Here is a 19,161-nt window from a genome sequence, read left to right on the forward strand (position 1 = left end):
GTGATAAGTTTTCTTCCCGAAGGTTTAAGGTGACAGAAGTTCACTGACTGAGTGGTTTTTAGCCAGGCACAGCTGGCTTCACACATCTGGCTTTTTCTTTTCCCCTTTTTTTGTGCAAATAAAACATGACGGACGTCCACACTACGCCAGGCGCAGCAGTCGGACTAGCACAAGGTTAACTCAATGAAAAGAGCCAGCTCCCACTGGAATTTCACCTCTTTCACATTTCAACATTCTCCACATTACTGCAATGCAAAATTTACTTTTGCAGAAAAATTATTTATGATAGTACATTATTGAATATTGATGTCTTTTCTAACTCTGAGCTACTTTATGATTTCTTTTTTGTAAACATGCAGTATCAGCAACAAAAAAGGGAACAAATTTCTGTCTCCACCTGAATGCATTTTCCAAACCAATGACTACAAAACAGACCTACATCTACATTGGGTACATTTTGATTTCCCCCCTTTGAATGCGTTAATCAGTCAATACTGTCCCACATGCTACACTCACACCTAATGCTGGCTTTAAGCACCTACTCTCTAGATGCTCATTATCCGTCATACACGTACGATTCTTTACGGGCCTCGAGTTCTTGGGAAAGTACTTAAATCTCTCCACTGAATCCTGAAAATCTTTGTAAAATAGTGAAAGAGTCAAGAGCAATCTGAACAATAGTCCAATAATATACTCTCCCACAGCTTGGAGTGTCCCTATTCTTTCCATCTCATAAAACCTTTATGTGGCCAAGCTCTTAAAACTCAGACAAGGAGAGCCCATTTCACCAACTGGGAAAAGTTCAATTTCTCTCTAGAATCTTTCCCAGGAAAGAAAATGCTTGAAAACCCTCCTATTAAATCTTTCAGCAAATCCTTCCATAAATAATGTGAACCAAGTGTGCCAAGTCACACTTCTGTTGTAACAGAGCGCTGTCCACACCCTTAGAAAATCTATAGTTAGTAAGCAGCAGCTACACCGCCACCACTTTTCAACCATATTTAGAAAAACAGACAGAAAAGATACTTGAACTCTGCAAAGCTACTTCACTGTCAACCACTGCACCTTGTAAGATGCACAATATACTGTCTAAAAGCAGCAAAACACCGCTCCATAAGCTCACTGAAGAAATGGTTTTTAGAATATAAAAGGAGAGCTGAGTGAGCCGCATTAAAGGTCTTGTACTCTCAGACCGATAAACCCTCTGCCAAAGGCAGTAAGATTTTAAAATCATCACCATAAGACGCAAGACAAACAGTACGCAGAAAGTGGCTGGAAAGGACTCTCACCTCTCTCGCAGGTACTATCCCAAAAGCCGGTCCCGGTACAGTCACAAATGAAGCGGTTCCAGCCCTCCTTACAGACCCCGTTGTTCTTGCAGGGGTTGCTGTCACACTGTTTCCCCGTCACCTTACTACACGAAGACTTGATGCCGGTCATGTTCTGCGACTGAGCTATCTGCCGGATGTCCTTGCTGCGGCCATCGATGAACAGATCCCGAACACAGCCCACATAGCCGTAGTTGAGCATAGCTGTCCAGAGCTCAGTCGGGAGCACCAAGCCCATTCGGCTGTCAGGCAGACCGCCCAGATAAAGGTCCCCCTCCAGGTCCAGGATCTCATTTTCCCCGCTGGCTGTGAAAGGGGTCCGACGGCTGTTTACTGAAATGATGCCTGAAGGGGAGAAAAGGCGATTACTGACAAATAAAATATCATTAAATCGACTTGTGTTAGAAAAATGCTGGGGTATCCACTCTGACATGTTTCTTGGTGGTGTTTTTCAAAGCAGGCCTCGTATTTTACAGTCTAAGTGATCTGCCATGTTCTACTGGCTGACAAATAAAAACACTGCTTGCTTCAGCTACAGTTCTTGAACCCAAGTAACATCTATTACCTTTAGTCTATAGTTCTTTCCAGAACCTTTCAAAGAGACTGACAGTCATTTTTTTCATTCATCAAGGTGAGGACAGAGCTGAAAATGACAGATTTCTTTTTGTAATTTTGTACTTGAGCTTTAACAAAGTAGAGATGCACTCAGCAAAATTGTGAAAGATAGAAATAGCGCAGCACACCACCCCGTGCTAAAGATGTGGGCTGAGTAAGTGGAGGTGCAAACCTATGTTTGGCAGCCAAAATTGCACTGATCACAGACTTTAACAAGCTCTTCAGGGAAACTATTTGTGTCACCAAATAACAGAAAAGAAGGCTGAACGAAAAAAAATCAAAGAAAAAAACCCTCAAATCTGACAAAACTACTCGTCTCCTGGGAAAAGGTTACAGAGCAGGTCACTGTCTGCACCTGTGGACACTCAACGATCGCTCATATAGTACTGCCGAAAAACACTTTAGAAACTCCTCATTTCTTTTTATTTTGCAAGGACAAAAGGTGTAAGGATTTATTGAAAGATGCACAAACATACGTGGAAAAACGGTGTTTAAGGCAGAAACTGTGTAAAAGCCTGAAAGTCAATATTTGGTATGACCAACTTTATTCTTCAACACAGTCTGAATGCTCTTAGCCAAGCTTTTATGTCACGTCTTTAAGTAGTCTTCAGGAACAGTTCTCCAGGCATTCAAAGCTCTTCTTTGGACATTTCAGCCTTTTGTTCTGTTCTCTGTCAGCATGATCCCACACTGCGTCAGTAATATGCAGGTCTGGGCACTGGGGAGGCCAATCAATGACTGATGGTGTTCCACTGTGTGTTTTTCTATCTACAGAAGCTATTGCCAGTCAGATGCATTCCAGATTGCACTTCAAGGTGGATCAAAATCTCATGATGTCATGGTACTGAGTCTGGGACCCAGTGTTTGTGTTTTTCTGGGTTTTGTATATTCTTCGATTTAGTGTTTTCCATGGTTTAGTCTCTTGTAGTTCTAGCTCCCTACGTTCTCCTGTATTTAGTGATTTCTTGTTCCCAGATTTGTTACTGTGCCTCCTCCTGTGTTCCACGTCTAGTTAAGTTTTCATGTCTGCTCTTCCACAGCTCTGGTGTCTAGTCTGCGTTTCTGTTTTTGTTTCCTGTTTCCAATTTTATTTGGATAGTTCCTTGTCTTGTGTATAGTGTGTTCAGTTTCTGTGTGTGTGATTAGCACTAGCTGTGTTTCCCTCCTGGTTTCCATCCCCCTGGTTTTAGTGGTTTTTTTGCTTAGTTTTGTGAGTGTGGACGCTTCATCTCTTTGCTCTTTAATGCTTTGCTTCTTTTATTGATTTTATTGATTTTTATGCTGATTTTTTCCCTTTTTTCCTTATGAGCTTACCTGCGATAGCTTCTGGACACTCATAGATCATTAGGACTAAAGTGTTCTTAACAGAAACAGCAACATTTTTATAGTTACCTTATCCTCAGCGCTCCGTGTGTCTGTGGCCTAGACACAGCTGAAGCCTGATTACAGCGTCTGGGCACCGAGCAGCCTCAATAGCCTGGAAAGGGGCTAACCGCTAGGCTAACTAGCAACAAGATGCCTTCCCTCTCCACAGATGACTACCACAGCCTCCTGCAGAAGATTGCAGTACTGGAGACAAAAATTCATCGCTTAGAAGTAAACGTGGAGGTAAATGGACTGTGTGGAAATGAAACAACCTTGCCTTTGATTCAAAACAATGGCGATGAGCAAGCTAGTACACAGCTAAGGAGCACAGATAACATGACCAAGAAAGTAGACTCTGTGCATTATTATAAATCCTCAAGTGATAATCCCCCCTTGGACTGTCTTGGTGCAAAACCAAGACATAAATCATGTCTCCTGGAAGGGGGAGGACGTACCACAGGCAGGGCACAGCGAGCTGAATTCTCTGAAACCGACTGGCTTTCACTTCCTACGAGACAGAGAAGCTCTTCTACCCCTGTATACGGGAGGAAACAGGACTGGACAACCGTGAATAGGAAGAATAACAACAAACCTCCAAAACAACTGAATGTGAAACTGCAGAACAGATTTGCTCCACTATCAAAGGACCCTGGATCTATATCGGACAACCATCCATCTAAAAGTAGCGAAGTAAGGTCTGAAAATCTGCTGAATAGCAAAAGACCACAGGGAAAGCTAAAGGCTAGGCCTGAAACTCTGATTGTGGGTGACTCTGCCGTAAAGGATGTACAAAGGATGTGCGGTAAGAACACTAAAGTCCTCTGCTTTCCTAACGATATGGTCAACAACCTGAAGGAGAGAATTCTTCAAATTGCAGATGAATATCCAACTGTGACAAACATTGTTCTGCATACAGGGTCAAACGATGTGTCCAAACAACAGTCGGAGGTTCTGAAACGGGACTTTATTGGATTATTAAATACTGTAAACTCTCTGAATGCAGCTGTATTCATCAGTGGACCTGTACCGCCGGTCAGAGGAGGAGACGTGAGATTCAGCAGGTTGTTTACACTGAATAAATGGCTTATATCAGCATGTGCTGACCACTCAGTGCATTTTATCGACAACTTTAATATTTTTTGGGAACGCAGGCATCTGTTCAAAGCAAATGGATTTAATTTTAACAAGTCAGGGGTGAAACTGTTCACCTCCAACTTGTTTTATTCCATACGTCATCCATCTGTGCTTGGTGCCAAGGCTGAGATAAACGAGGAGTTATCTCATAAAGAGGAACAAACAGTACTCCAAGAACAGACAAAGCCCAGCAGAAACCTTGAGGAGGAGCTCCATTTGCCCCCACCCGGGAAGAGCCTCAGAAAGGAAAGACATCTAAGGCATCTGAGGAAGAGCCTCAGAAAGGAGAGACATCGAAGGCAAGAAGAGGGGTCCCTATTTGCCTCCAACTCTCTCAACAATACCAACGACCAGGACAAGGGACCACGACCTTCCCCAGTCCCCCAAACCCCTGACAGGCCATCACCCTCCTCCCCCTCCCTTTCTCCCTCCTCCCCACACCTGAAATTCACTGAGGAGATGATGGAGCGGGTCAATGCTGGGCTCAGATCTACCCCCCGTCCCAATCCCTTTTTGTCCCCCATAAACCCCCCACCAGAGCGGCCAAAGGTTCGCCATCGAGCCCCACCCTCAACAGAGCAATCGAAGTCACATTGCCCAGCCTCGCCCCCCTTAGTTCCTCTTCATGCCCTGTCTCCGCAGTCTGATATGTGATATGTGAAGGGTCCGGGCTGTGAGGATTATGGCAGTGGTGACTTTTCCCAGGAGAAGCTGGGACCCTGTTTACTAGAAGGTTTTAAAATTTCTGTACTTTTAGGTGACAGGAGACTTGTGGCCTGGTCAAAACACAGAGAGCTGCACTCTAAAAGATCTTTAAATATAGTAAACATACCTTGTGTGCCACAGACTGCTCCCAAACACGAGGGGACAAGTAATGCCTCTAAAACACTTAAGTTGGCTTTATTAAACGTTAGATCTTTAGCTGGGAAAACATTTTTAATTAATGATTTAATCACTGAGCACAGCCTTGATTTTATGTTTTTAACTGAAACTTGGTTGGACCAAAGTAACAGTGGAGCTGTTCTCATCGAGACGACCCCTCCTAACTACAGTTTTATCAGTGAGGCCAGGGTGAGCAGGAGAGGAGGAGGGGTTGCTGTCTTATTTAATGAATCATTTCAATGTAAGCAGCTATCTCCTGGAAGTTTTCAGTCTTTTGAATATGTGGCTTTACAGCTGAAGGCCCCATCCAAAGTTGTGTTTCTTAATGTTTACAGGCCTCCCAAATACTGCACAGACTTTTTTAATGACCTCAGTGAACTGCTGTCTGTGATCTGTGTTGATTTTGACTGTGTAATTATTGTTGGGGATTTTAACATTCATGTGGACAACCCTCAGGACAAAGGGACTAAAGACCTGAGTAACACTCTGGGCAACTTTGGGCTGACTCAGCATGTAACAGAGGCCACACATAATAGAGGACACACTCTTGACCTACTGATCTCCAAAGGCCTGAGCATTTCAAAGGTTAATGTGTCTGATGTGGGCCTGTCTGATCATTACTGTGTTTAAAATCTCAGCCCACACAAATATATCAACAACAGTGATCACAAAACGGTGTATAACTGAACACAGTAGTGCAATTTTTAACCAGGTCTTCCCATTAACACCTGACCTGTCCAGAGGGTCAGTCAATGAGCTCATCAATAGCTTCAATGCTAACATGTTAAATGTAATGGACACTATTGCTCCCATTAAGGTGAAGGTTATCTCAGGAAGGAAAAAGTCTCCATGGAGAAACTCCACACTGGTGAAAAATGAAAAAAGAGAGTGTAGGAAAGCTGAGCGCAGATGGAGAAAAACAAACCTCCAGGTTCATTATGACATCTATAAAGAGAAACTTCACAATTATAATTTACAACTGAGGAATGCAAGGAGGTCCTACTTCTCTGACATCATCACTAAAAACAGCCATAATGCTCGGGTCTTATTTTCTACAGTTGACAGGCTAACAAACCCTCCTGTGTCAGTGGCAGCTGAACTTCATTCGACCATGGCCTGCAATGACTTTGCCAAATTCTTCACAGAAAAAATCCAAAAAATTAGACAAGCAATTGGTACATCAACAGCAGATCCAGGATATGTACTGTGTCCACCAAAAAACTGTTTAAACACCATGAAACAGTTTCAACCTATTAACAGCAAAGACCTGGAGGACATCTTAGGTCAACTGAACTCCTCCTCCTGCTGTTTAGATGTCCTGCCAACAAGTTTTTTCAAAAAGGTCTCAAAGACTTTAGAGTCAGACCTGTTACAGATCGTCAACTTTTCTTTATTATCAGGTGTGTTTCCAGAATCACTAAAAACTGCTGTAATCAAACCTATACTGAAAAAGGACAATCTTGACAAGACACAAATGAACAACTACAGGCCGATCTCAAATCTCCCATTTTTAAGTAAGATCATTGAAAAAGCAGTTTCTCAACAGCTCAGTTACTTCTTAAAACAGAATAATTGCTACGATGCCTTCCAGTCAGGTTTTAGACAGAACCACAGCACTGAAACCGCTCTGACCAAAGTGTTTAATGACATATGTCTGAATACAGACAGTGGAAAAATGTCAGTCCTAGTTTTACTGGATCTCAGTGCAGCATTTGATACAGTTGACCACAACCTATTACTCAAACGACTGGAGAACTGGACAGGTCTTTCAGGAACTGTACTAAACTGGTTCAAAACATACTTAGAAAACAGGAAATACTTTGTATCAATAGGTAACTTCACATCTGAGCAGACAAGTATCACATGTGGAGTTCCCCAAGGTTCCATCTTGGGACCCCCTCTGTTTAACATCTACATGCTCCCACTGGCACAGATTATAAACAACAACAAAATAAACTATCACAGCTATGCAGATGACACACAAATATATATCACAATGTCACCAGGAGACCGAGGCCCTGTACAGGCTCTTGGTAAATGCATTGAGGAAATCAATGACTGGTTGTGCCACAATTTTCTCCAGCTAAACAAAAACAAAACTGAAGTAATAGTCTTTGGTGCCAAAGAAAAACGATTACAGGTCACCAGAGAACTTCAATCTATACATCTAAAAACCACAAACCAGGCGAGAAATTTGGGTGTAGTGATGGATGCAGACCTAAACTTAGAAAAACACATTAAGACAATAACAAAGTCAGCTTACTATCACCTCAAGAATATTTCTAGGATAAAAGATCTGATGTCTCAACAGGACCTGGAAAAACTAGTCCATGCATTCATCTTTAGTAGGCTTGATTACTGTAACAGCATCTTTACAGGTCTACCTAAAAAATCAGTCAGACAACTACAGCTCATTCAGAACTCTGCTGCTCGAGTCCTCACTAAGACCAAAAAAGTCCAGACGGCTTCCCTGCAGAATTCTACAAAGAATTCTGGACAATTCTGGCACCAGTATTCCACGGAATGTTGCAGGAAATCGAGGAAAATGGCAGATTACCACCAAATATGAACTCTGCCAACATTAGTCTCCTGCTAAAACCAGGCAAAGACCCTTTATTTCCCTCAAGCTATCGTCCAATTTCTCTTTTAAATGTAGACCTTAAAATAATCTGCAAAGCTCTCTCAAAGAGATTAGAGAAAATAACCCCCCTCTTAATTCACCCTGACCAAACTGGTTTCATAAAAGGTCGGCACTCCTCAACAAACACTCGTAGATTACTTCATTTAATAGACTACTCATACAATAAAAACATTGAAACCATAATATTATCTCTAGATGCAGAAAAAGCATTTGACAGAGTTAACTGGAAATTTTTATTCGCAACTTTACACAAATTTGGTTTCGGAAACTCTTTTATAAACTGGATAAGAATATTATACAATTCCCCAACAGCTCGTATCAGAACAAATGACCAGACATCCCCCAGCTTCTGTCTCCTGAGGGGCACCAGGCAGGGATGCCCACTCTCCCCTTCACTTTTTGCAATTTTTATCGAACCTCTAGCAGCAGCATTTAGACAGGCTACAACAATTAAGGGCATAAAATGTAAGAACATAGAACATAAAATCAGTCTCTATGCGGATGATGTGTTGCTTTTTCTGCAAAACACACAAACCAACCTCTCTGAGGTAATTACTCTAATAAACTGGTTTTCAAGAGTTTCAGATTATTCAATTAACTGGCCAAAATCTACAGTTCTCCCCATTAACTGCTCCTTCCATAATTCTTCCTCTGCCCCACTGCAATCCGGAAATATTAAATATTTAGGTATTAATGTTTCTCCTAAGCTTTCAGACTTAACTAAATTAAATCACATCCCACTTCTAAAGAAAGTAGAAGGCGATCTGACTAGATGGAAATCTTTACCCATATCACTCATGGGAAGGGTCGCCACTATAAAAATGATGATCTTGCCAAAAATAAATTACTTATTTTTGATGATCCCTAACAAACCATCACAAGATTGGTTCAGATCTCTGGATTCATATATTTCCAAATTCCTTTGGAAAGATAAACCCCCGCGCATCAGCTTAAAAACGCTACAAAGAACCAAGGATAGAGGAGGATTAGATCTGCCTAATTTTCACCAATACTTCTTAGCCAACAGGCTTCAGTTCATCTCAGAATGGTCAAAACATACCTTCCTAGATGAACCTTGGCTAGATGTTGAACAGGCACTATGCAAGGATCTAGAGATTTCAGACCTACCATTTATTAGCTCAAACATCAAAAAACATGAATGCTTTAAAAGTATCAACATCAGCTTCTCTCTGACAGCATGGTGGGAGTATCTAAAAATAACGGAGTCTTCACTAATCCCATGCAAACGTACTCCTATCTGGAATAACCCTGACATATTACAAAACAATAATATGATTAACTTCCCAGAATGGAGTTGTAAAGGAATTAAATACTTAGAACATATATTGGAGGGAACAGAATTGATCCCATTCGACAGACTAGTTGCACAATATGGGATCAACAAGAAAATTTTTTTAGAATATCAACAAATTAAATCCATAATAAAAAAGAAATTTAACCTCGGTCAAGTTGAATTACAAATACCACCAAGTGCGGCACATTTCCTTACTCTTAAATCCCCCAAATTATTATCTAAAATATATAGAACATTCTCTAAATTAGATGAATCAATATCCCTTCCTATTGCAAAGTGGGAAGCAGATTTATCAGTCAGTTTAGACCAAAACTTCTGGTCTCAGGTATGCTTAAAAACTTTTAAATTGATTAAAAATCCCAGTCTGCAATTAATACAATACAAAATACTACATAGAGTGCACTATACAGGTCATCGGATGTTCAAGATGGGCTTTACATCTTCCAACAACTGCTCACACTGTCAAAACAATACACCAGACAATTACATTCACGCTCTTTGGTTCTGTCCACCAGTGCAGAAGTTTTGGCACGAGATATGTGAAGACTTATCAAAGTGTCTGAAATGTAACATTCCAACTTCCCCCTTAGTGTGTTTGTTGGGCAGCTTAGATAATGTCACCTCAGAAAACAATTTAGCCCATATGGTTTTCACTGCCCTATGCATAGCCAAGAAAACAGTCCTCATGAACTGGAAAAATAAAAACAATCTTAATTCTAACCAATATAGAAATTATCTATTAGATTACATTAGTTTTGATACAGCCTCGGCCACCACATCAGATCAATTGCTCTGGGCTCCTTTGATCGGCTCCATCACCTAGTGGGGGTGGGGGGTCATAGTTTGGTCCCGCCTTCAATGTTGTGATTGGTGTGGGGGCAGGGACAGGCTCAGGGCGTCGGGGGGTTCCCCGGAGGCATCTTCCTTGGGGGGCTCAACCCGGGGTAGCGGTCATGTCCGGTTGGGGGCCTTTTTCTGACCATTTCCTCGTGGCTGCGTGCAGCGGGGCTAGGGGAGGGTCTGTGGTGATGGACGTGGGTTACTGACCTGGTAGCCTGTCTGCCCCTGGGTGGGTCCGGGATGGGCGTGAGGGTCTGGGGGCGCTCCATCTCTGGGCCGGGGCCCTGGCTGGGCCTCGGGGCCTTGGGTCCTGGTTTGTGTGTTGCCGGGGTTGTGGGCGGGTGGGTGCATGGGAGCCCATCCCTGGCGCAGGGTGCCGCCGGTGTGTCGAGTCGCCTGTGGGGCTCTTCAACCGGTGGGGGAGATTGTTACAGCTTGCAGGAGCTTTCTTCCCCTCAGGAACTCTCTGCAGGAGGGGGAGATACAGGAGAGGTGGAGGAAGATCTCAGCCTGGGCGTCTATTGTCTCATGTAGTCTGGAAGACGAGTGGATGGTGGGGTGGGTGCAGTTTTCTCTGTGGTGGGGTTGGGTGGACTGTCCCGGGCTCTGTGGGGCCGGGGGGCGCTGCTGCGCTGGGCCCCGGTCTGGATGGGCCTGGGCCCCCCTTTCCCTGGCGGGTCGCGGAGTGTGGGAGTGCCTACTGGGGTCAGCGGGGGAGCTGGCCCCAGGGAGGGGTCACCTGCCCCTCCCTTCCTTCCCTCCCCATCTCCAGCTGCCTCCCTCCTCCTGCTCCACCACAACCACCCACACATGCAGGGCCTTGGAGTAGGGGTATGTCACCAGGATGCAGAGGAGGCTACCCCCCCCCTCTGTCCCCTTCTGGCTGCCTCTGCCTCAATTTTATCCCACAACTTAGACATTCACATTACTCACACCCTCATTACACATACATATAGGATCTTGGGGGTGGGCACGATACACGGAGTCCAAGTTACCATCAGGGTGTACGCCTCCCCCCTGGCGTCGTTGCCCACCTCTCAATTTTAAATACATGTAGACATTGAGGGCTAGCAGGAGGGACTATGCGCTTACCTGCTGCTCTCTGGCAGGTAGCTCTATGCCCTCCTGGGTTTTAATTGCACCTTAGAACACACATGCATCAACACTACAATGAGCGGGTGGAGGGAGGCTTGGAGTCTTCTCTCACCCCCATTCTCTGCGGCCTACTGGAGTGGGGGGGCTAGGAGGAGTGGGCCGTCCGACTGCGGTCTGGGGTGTGGTGCCTCCCTGCTGCTGCGGAGTCGGGGCGGTCTGCCTCTCCCCACCGCAGGGAAAAGGGTAACACCACCTGGGTCTGGGTGCAGTTCCCCCCTCCAGGGGCAAGGGTACCTAGACCCGGTTAGTAGAGTACGCTTGGGGAGTGTGATCGTGTATACAGCGTCCCTTTATGTCTGTCTCCACGTCGGTTGAGTGTGAAGTACATATGAGAGCATGAGGGTGGGAATGGATGTTTGTGTCTGTGTGTGCCTGTATGTCTGTTTCTATATGTCAGGTTGGGTATCAGACGCCACCTCTCTGGGGACATCTCGGGCCCTCCAAGGTTTGGAGGCCTATCTCCACCCACCACCACTTCCCCTGCCGGTGGCGGACTCCCTCAGGTATCGGTGCGTTGGTGGTTCTTTGTATCTGGGGGTGGGCGTCCGGGTACACACCGGCTCACTCCTTGGCGGCCGCTTATTGGGGCTCGCTCGGGCCACTTTGGAGGTGGGGTGCCCCCGGCCTCTCGGCCTGGGGCTCGGTCACTCAGGCACAGCTGGCTGCCGGCGGAGCTCACGGGCGCGTCACTGCAACTCCCCCTGGCTTCTGCTCCGCGGCTGCTGAATGAGCTCTCATCTGGGACTCTCCTCAGCTCTTTCTGGGACAGTGGCGCGGCTGCCCCTCTGTGGGTCTTCCTTGGTCTCTTGTGTTCTGGGGGCCTCTGGATGTCTGGAGTTTTGATCTCCTCCATACCTGCTTGATACCATAGAGGACAGGGCTGTGGCTCCCCACACTCTCTAGCAGATCATTACATGGAGAAACCTTTGGAATGCAAGCATGCTGATCCACACAGGTATGCACACAGGTGTACACATGGGTATTCACAGATGCGGACTACAGCTTTCTTGGCTGCTGCCTCAAAGCACACTGTGCGCTGTCTATCTTGCGTGTTGCACAATATCGTTTATTATTTAGTAACTATTGATATCTATGACTAGCTAGTTTATTGTGATGGTGCTTTTTTTTTTTTTATTATTATTATGTTGCTCTTTGTTGTTTGCTGTCTCCCCTGTTTTTTTTGTTTTTCTTTCTCTCCATACAGGTGACCCAGGAGTTTTTTTTTGTTTGTTTTTTTCTCTCTTCCCCCCCTTCTCACCGTCTCTTCTCCCCTTTGGTTTTCTTTCTTCCTCTCCCCCTCTTTCTTTCATTCTTTCCCCCTGTCCTATTAAAAAAAAAAAAAAAAAAAAGGATGACAAAGGATGAACTGAAGCTCCGCCATCACGTGATGTCACATGCTGCTGTTTCTGATGTCACTTCCAAGAAAAAAAAAAGAAAAAAAAAAAAAAAAAAAAAAAAAAAAGACCAAAAAAGTGGACCACATCAGTCCAGCTCTGAGGTCTTTACACTGGCTGCCTGTCCGTCAGAGGATAGACTTTAAAGTTCTGATGCTGGTCTATAAAGCTCTGAATGGTTTAGGACCAAAATACATCAGTGACCTCCTGACCCAGTATGAACCTTCCAGATCCCTCAGGTCATCTGGATCCGGTCTTTTATCAGTTCCCAGAGTCAGAACCAGACACGGAGAAGCTGCATTCAGCTTTTATGCTCCTTATATCTGGAACAAACTCCCAGAAAGCCTCAGATCAGCTGAAACACTCAGTTTATTTAAATCCAGGTTGAAGACTCACCTGTTCTCAGCTGCATTTGAATAAAGCACCAAATCCACACTTTTAAGCTTAAATTTCAAAACTTACATTTAACTACTGATTTTATCTACTGTTCTGATTTTATCTGTTTTGATTTTATATACTGTTTTGTTTGTTTGTTTGTTAATTAGTTAGTTAGCTTTTTATTTGTTCTTGTTTCTAATGTCTCTGTAAAGCACTTTGAATCACCTTGTTGTTGAATTGTGCTATACAAATAAACTTGCCTTGCCTTGCCTTGCCTTAGTTTCCCCAGTTTGGTTTGAAATCCGTGTTTTTGTGTTTCTGCCAAAATAAACGGTACACTTTCAATTTAAAATAAGATTCTGTTTCCATCGTCTGCCTTTGGGTTCACATCTATCTAATCAGCTGGAGGTCAGATGCATCAGGTCCTGTGTGAGGTTTTTGCTGGATTTTCCTTTTCTTGAGGATATGACTTTCAGATACGACTCATCAGCAGCAGATACCCTTTAAGGCCAGCCACTTCTTCCTCCACTTGTTATTTTGTAATAACAGTTATTTGAAATAACCTTGCCGGTGCAAAAATACCATTATATGCCTGTCAAACTGTGTAATCTTTCTTTCAACTAAAGAAATGAGGACAAATTATGTGTTTTTGTGGCAGGCTGCTAGTAACAAAGTGCCTAAAGATTTAACACTGGTTCTTTGCTGCGTTGTCCTAGCAATGGGTCCAGAGGAAATAGATCACATTTTACAGCTGCACTTTAATGCAACAGGTGAAATAACCCCTGCAGTCACGAGACACTCTTTTTGTGCTGTGGTAGACTGTGTTATATTGTTCATGTTATTTTCCTCACACTTCAGATCTTTTCAAGTTAACATTTGGTGTTAGACGTACAAATAACAAACTCAAAGGTAAGCAAAGAGAATCTGGTTTGTCTCCCAAATTATAGACTTTTCTGTGTGTGTGTTTTTTTTAAACTCCATAAAAATCCCCCAGATTGCTCTGCGTGTCTATAAAACATCATGCATACATAATGTCATTACCCAAGGCCATATATTCATATTTTATGTCAAGATTTTTAATTATTTTAAAACTTTTATGACCTTATTCGATGATTATGAACTTACAGGAAGAAATAAACAGGTTCATTAGCTCTTTTTCTACTACACTGCCTCTACCCGCAGCTCATTATCAGCTCTTTTTAATGCGAGGGACACAACAGATGAAAACATCACTTTCACTACAAAGCCTAAACTTGGCTTGTCTGAAAGTGGTGCACTGTGAGTTCTCACTTTATGTTATATTCACCTTGCCGTCCTTCAGAGAGAGATCCTGGATATAGCTCTTTGTGGACAGAAAATTTAATTCACTTGCAACTCCTATTAACATTTCACTCAAGCCACAAGTGTGATTATGGCTGTTCTTAACCATCCCTCAGTCTGGTATCCATATATCTGTCTCATTCCTCTTTTTTTCCCCCTGAAAATCCTACTTTTTACTCTGCTATCGCACTGGGGGCTGTGCCGGTGATTAATCAAAGCAGCGAGCTCTGACACATGGCTAAATTGGCTGCTCTAATCTGATATATAACATGGGCTGTAATGCCGTCTAACACAACCAAGTCCTCTGGAGGATCTCACCTAATGCAGAGATTGTGTTGGGTTCGGAGCTCAAGGCGAAAGAAGTTTCGAGCCCCTTTCTCTAATATAATCTTCTTCTAGTACTTTCTGTGTATTTGCCCATGTTATGAGGTCAGAGAACATCCAGATAGCGGTAGGTAAGAGGAAATGGACTCAGTAGCTATCTAGAGAGAGATACGACTTTTATCCTGGCAATAAATCAATGCTTGTATTAATATATTGAGATGGTTTCCATCATCTCGCTGTGGGGATGCAGGAAAAGCTGGAATACGTAGAATCACTGCAGCATTGCAACATTTGAGCTGGTATAATTCACTGTAAGTATGCACAAGTTTTATTTTTTGAAGCAAAGCAATTTCATTACATCAAAGCTAGTTTCACTAGTGTTACGAAGACTGTAGTCAACTGAGAGATAAATGGTTATGCAAATGAATTCATGTTTCCCTATTTGTAGTTGCTATTTTAGGTTTTTTAGTTTTTGTTTGTAATTGACTGAAGAGTGTGTCAGTTTTTGCAAAATGTGAGTGAACAGTCAAGCGAGCAGTTCTGCAGTTTTGGCCATGCTTTTGGATTTTGGTTGCATTTATGTTTCTGCACTGCTGTCAGATTCACTTTGTCCTGTTCATTTATATACACATATAATATATCCATGCTCTGTCACCTGCCGTTCTTCGTCTACTGTGCAGTCAAGCTTTCCAGTTGTGTTCCAAGTATTTTTCCTTGTGTCATGTTCTGTCTCAGCATGTTCACTAAAGATTTGGATTTTATCCAGATTAACGTGACAAGAGTTTGTCCACGCCTTCGTGGGCTGAGTGGGTACCAATCAAGAAAGAAGCCTGTGCTCCAAAATCAACAGTTTTCAAGTTCGACTAAGCTTGAAGCTGGGTCTGTGCCATGAAACCAATGAATTTAAATGAACTCTACCAAATGTGCTAAGAAAAAAACAAATGAATATCCAGCCAGAATTATGCCAGAAACTTGTTCATGGCAAAAGTGTCTGGTGCTAAGTGACACAAATATCAGTGTGGATGTGTGTATGTATGCTTTTGACCCTGTGTGGAGTGGAGAAAATCCAAAATAAATTGAAAGAGTTGCTTTTCAAATTCATTAAAGATGTATGGCGTGCAGTCATTTCAGCCTGGAAAAAGCACAGTTCAAAGAAATCATTAGAATCCAAAAATCCAAATTCCATCCATGCCCATGGTGAGTGGATGTAAACTTGATGTCTTTGCATTAAAGATGCAATTTTGTCTTTAATTCTTTTGGCATTTTAAAAAGCTGACTACTGCTTAAAAATAGAAAAGTCCCAATAGCAATAGAACAAAACAAGATATGCTTCACTGTGTATTACATAAGTAAATATTGCACAGTTGCAATTCTCTTTTCTTCTGTATTTATTACTCTGTTTCTGACCATGTTTTAGTTCTCTGCCTATAAATTTATACTTTGTACCGTTCAGCCAAAGGCAACACGGTTTGAGCTGAAGCAGAAGTTCAATTTTTTTGACTGAAGCCATTTTTTTCTTGTGTATTTGTGTGTGTATCAGAGAAAACAGGACACCAGTGACATGGCAGGACCACTGTGCCTTCTCAAAGCACAGAGCTGATTTAACAGGGATGTTAAACATCTGTGAAAGTTCAGCACAGATAACTTAAAAACACAAAAACAGACATTTCAACCTTTATCTGTCTTTTTTCTTTCATCCTTACCTGAGCGACCATCTCTCTGGATATCCACATGATGCCAGGAGCCGTCATTGACCTTAGCCTGCGTTGCTTTGACCTTGATAGTCCCGGAGCCCATGTCTAGCAGCAAGTAGAGCCCTCCATCGAGCAACTCCACTGCAAAGAAGTCCACCTTGTTGTTCTTCTGGCCCTTCGCGTCCCTCCTGTCCTGAGGCTTACCGTGGGTGAAGAGGATCAGCCCGTTGGGTTCAGAGGTGCGGAAGTCGAAGGAGATGGAGCCCACGCGCTTGGTGTTCCATTTTGGCAAGGCCAGGTAGGATTCCGGGGTCTCGAAGTTGATGGGGTCGAGGGTGGGAACGTTTTCGCACTTGAAGACCACGTCACCCTGGAGCTTCATCTTGGGGTCGACAATGCGGGCGAGGCGGGAGAGCTCCAGGCGGATATCGTTGTTCTTGTACACCACCTGTGGAAGATATATGAGGGAAACGATCACCAAGAATCCTGTACGATTACTGTACTTTCTCGTCCTTTTTCAAAGCTTATTTCCAATGTTTCAGTATATGAAATGATTTGCCGGTGCAGCAACGGTAAATAACTTCTATGGAAATGAATTGCAGTTCATTTCAAAGTGCAATAGTATAGCATCATGTTGACATTATTATATACTGCAAATTAAAGGGCAGCTGGATCAATAAAACTAATATATATGTAAAGCTTTGATTGTCTCAGTCATTTTTCTATTCCCGCTTCAATTCATCTATGACAAAAAGGAGATGCACGACTATTTCTTTTGGGCTTGATTGAACACCTACTCACTGACTGAACTGTGAGACGTGATGGCTAAATTATTAGCGAGTCATTTCTTGTAATATTCAAAAAGACCAGCCTTGATAAACCGAGGGTGAAACCCCACAGGAGGATCTGTGACAGTGTGAGAATATATCCAATATCATATTTATTTACCAGCAATAAATTTACACCAACCCTCTAATCCATCAAAGTAGAAAGCAGCGCCACATTATAGTCAAATACAACAAAATACCACAGATATGGGCTGCAGAATATTGTCAATTGGAATCCATTGATGCAGAAAATTAATGTTTTTTTTCCCTCTTTTTTTCTGAGGAGGAAGAGAGGCTTTTTCGGGTATATAGGGCAGTGTATGCGCAGGAAACAGCAACACTGTTAGAGCGAGCACAGCTGTCAGCCAACAGATTGTACTTCTGTGGGATTACTGATAATCCTGGAAGATTTGACAGTAAATCAACACAGGTGACCCAAGCGCTGAGGAGGACTGAGGAGGGGAGCGGGTGGGGTTGAGAGGGGTGTAATGTGTGTGTGTTTGTGTGTTAAGGGGGAGGCAACAAGCTCCAACAACAAGCTAGTGAGAACAAGGGCAGCAAACATGTCAAGACACAAGTAAAAAGGTCAAATAGGGTCCTGTGTGTGTGTGTGTGTGTGTGTGTGTGTGTGTGTGTGTGTGTGTGTGTGTGTGTGTGTGTGTGTGTGTGTGTGTGTGTGTGTGCAGATGTCAGTGCAGTTAATGACCACATGTAATCTTCTGAACATGAACACAACAAAATACGCTCACTGTCAAGCTTTGTTAATCCACTGGTTATGTACTGTTACAGGTGATTTGACTTTCAAATACACAGTAAAAGAAACCCTCTGAATTAAAAATGAACATTTATACAGAATAGCAAGAGAAAACAAAAGTACACTAACAAAGAAAACCAAAGCCAACTGGAACACAACGCAGCGATTTAATTGAGACGTTTACTGTAAAAATGAGAGTTCATGGGGTATAGACCTGTGGCTTTAACTTTCAGTAAGAACACAAACTGGAAAAAGGTGCCTGAGATACATTTTGGGAATACTGGTAGCCGCCAGTGCTACCCCTCAGCCTTTAGTAGATACACCTATGTTATCAATTTCAAACTCTGACTTATTGCATTCAAAATCTTGCACCGCCGGGCCGTCTAGCAGCGTGACAACAACACCCCCACAGCCTTTTACAGGTGAGGGTTAATAAGAGGTTTCTTAGATTACTTAAAACTACTCAAAAACTACTTGATAACCAGGCCCACCCAGTCTTAAATTTTCAATCTAATCAAAAGCAAAGGTTGTGTATTTGTTTTAAAAAATTATTTAAAAAAACATTAACAACACAGGCTGGTGGCTATAAATTGCAGATGCTATCTAGTCATATGCAAAGTGTTAAGGCCACTGTGTAACCCACCTGCCACTTAGACACAAACGTCAATAGCTAATAGGTACTAACTGCTTCCTAACAGCAGTTTTGATTATCTTATATGTCAATAAATACACTTATATAAATATGTAACTGGCAAAGAAATAATTAATATGTAATAACTGCGAGTAGTTTCAAACTGCATTTCTATTACTGCGCCCACCTTTGTGATGGAATGCTAAAAAATTGCAATGCAAGCAAAGGTACAAGTAACATGTATGAAAAATACATAAAAATAAAATCCAAATGCTTATCTGTCAAACACACAGTCCCCAGTACTTCCAATATAAAACAAATAAAAGCAAAAGCTTATAAGTACGAAGTATTTTCTAGAAACTGTTTGGTGCTTCAGACATGACTTAAACGAATGCTTTTGTGTACACTGGTTCACTGTCATGGCTTACTGGCACACTTAATGGAACTGGGCCATCGTTAATTAATCCCGTGCTTTTTTTTTCTCCTTTTACTGCAACATGTCAAAATCAGGTTTTTTGTCTCCCATCCTGCCAAAAACAAGAAAAAATACATTTCCTCTTTTAA

The 19,161-nt window shown here is 42.8% G+C and overlaps 1 protein-coding gene across 12 annotated transcripts in view; it reads right to left on the reverse strand.

Moving 5' to 3' along the window:
• The window catches only part of nrxn3b (neurexin 3b), a 322,143-nt gene that overhangs the window by 213,069 nt on the left and 89,913 nt on the right, over nt 1–19,161 (reverse strand). For all 12 annotated transcript variants that reach the window (XR_003274579.1, XR_003274577.1, XR_003274576.1 and 9 more), the window contains 2 exons: nt 16,395–16,833; nt 1,290–1,673 (listed from right to left, as the gene is read on the reverse strand). Coding sequence is in view for 9 of the 12 variants with exons in the window: in XM_026193775.1 (XP_026049560.1) it covers nt 1,290–1,673; nt 16,395–16,833 (823 nt within the window). In the remaining 3 variants the exon portion in view is untranslated. The remainder of the gene's footprint in view (nt 1–1,289; nt 1,674–16,394; nt 16,834–19,161) is intronic.

Source organism: Astatotilapia calliptera, chromosome 15 (genome assembly GCF_900246225.1).
Source record: "Astatotilapia calliptera chromosome 15, fAstCal1.2, whole genome shotgun sequence".
Taxonomy (NCBI): domain Eukaryota; kingdom Metazoa; phylum Chordata; class Actinopteri; order Cichliformes; family Cichlidae; genus Astatotilapia; species Astatotilapia calliptera.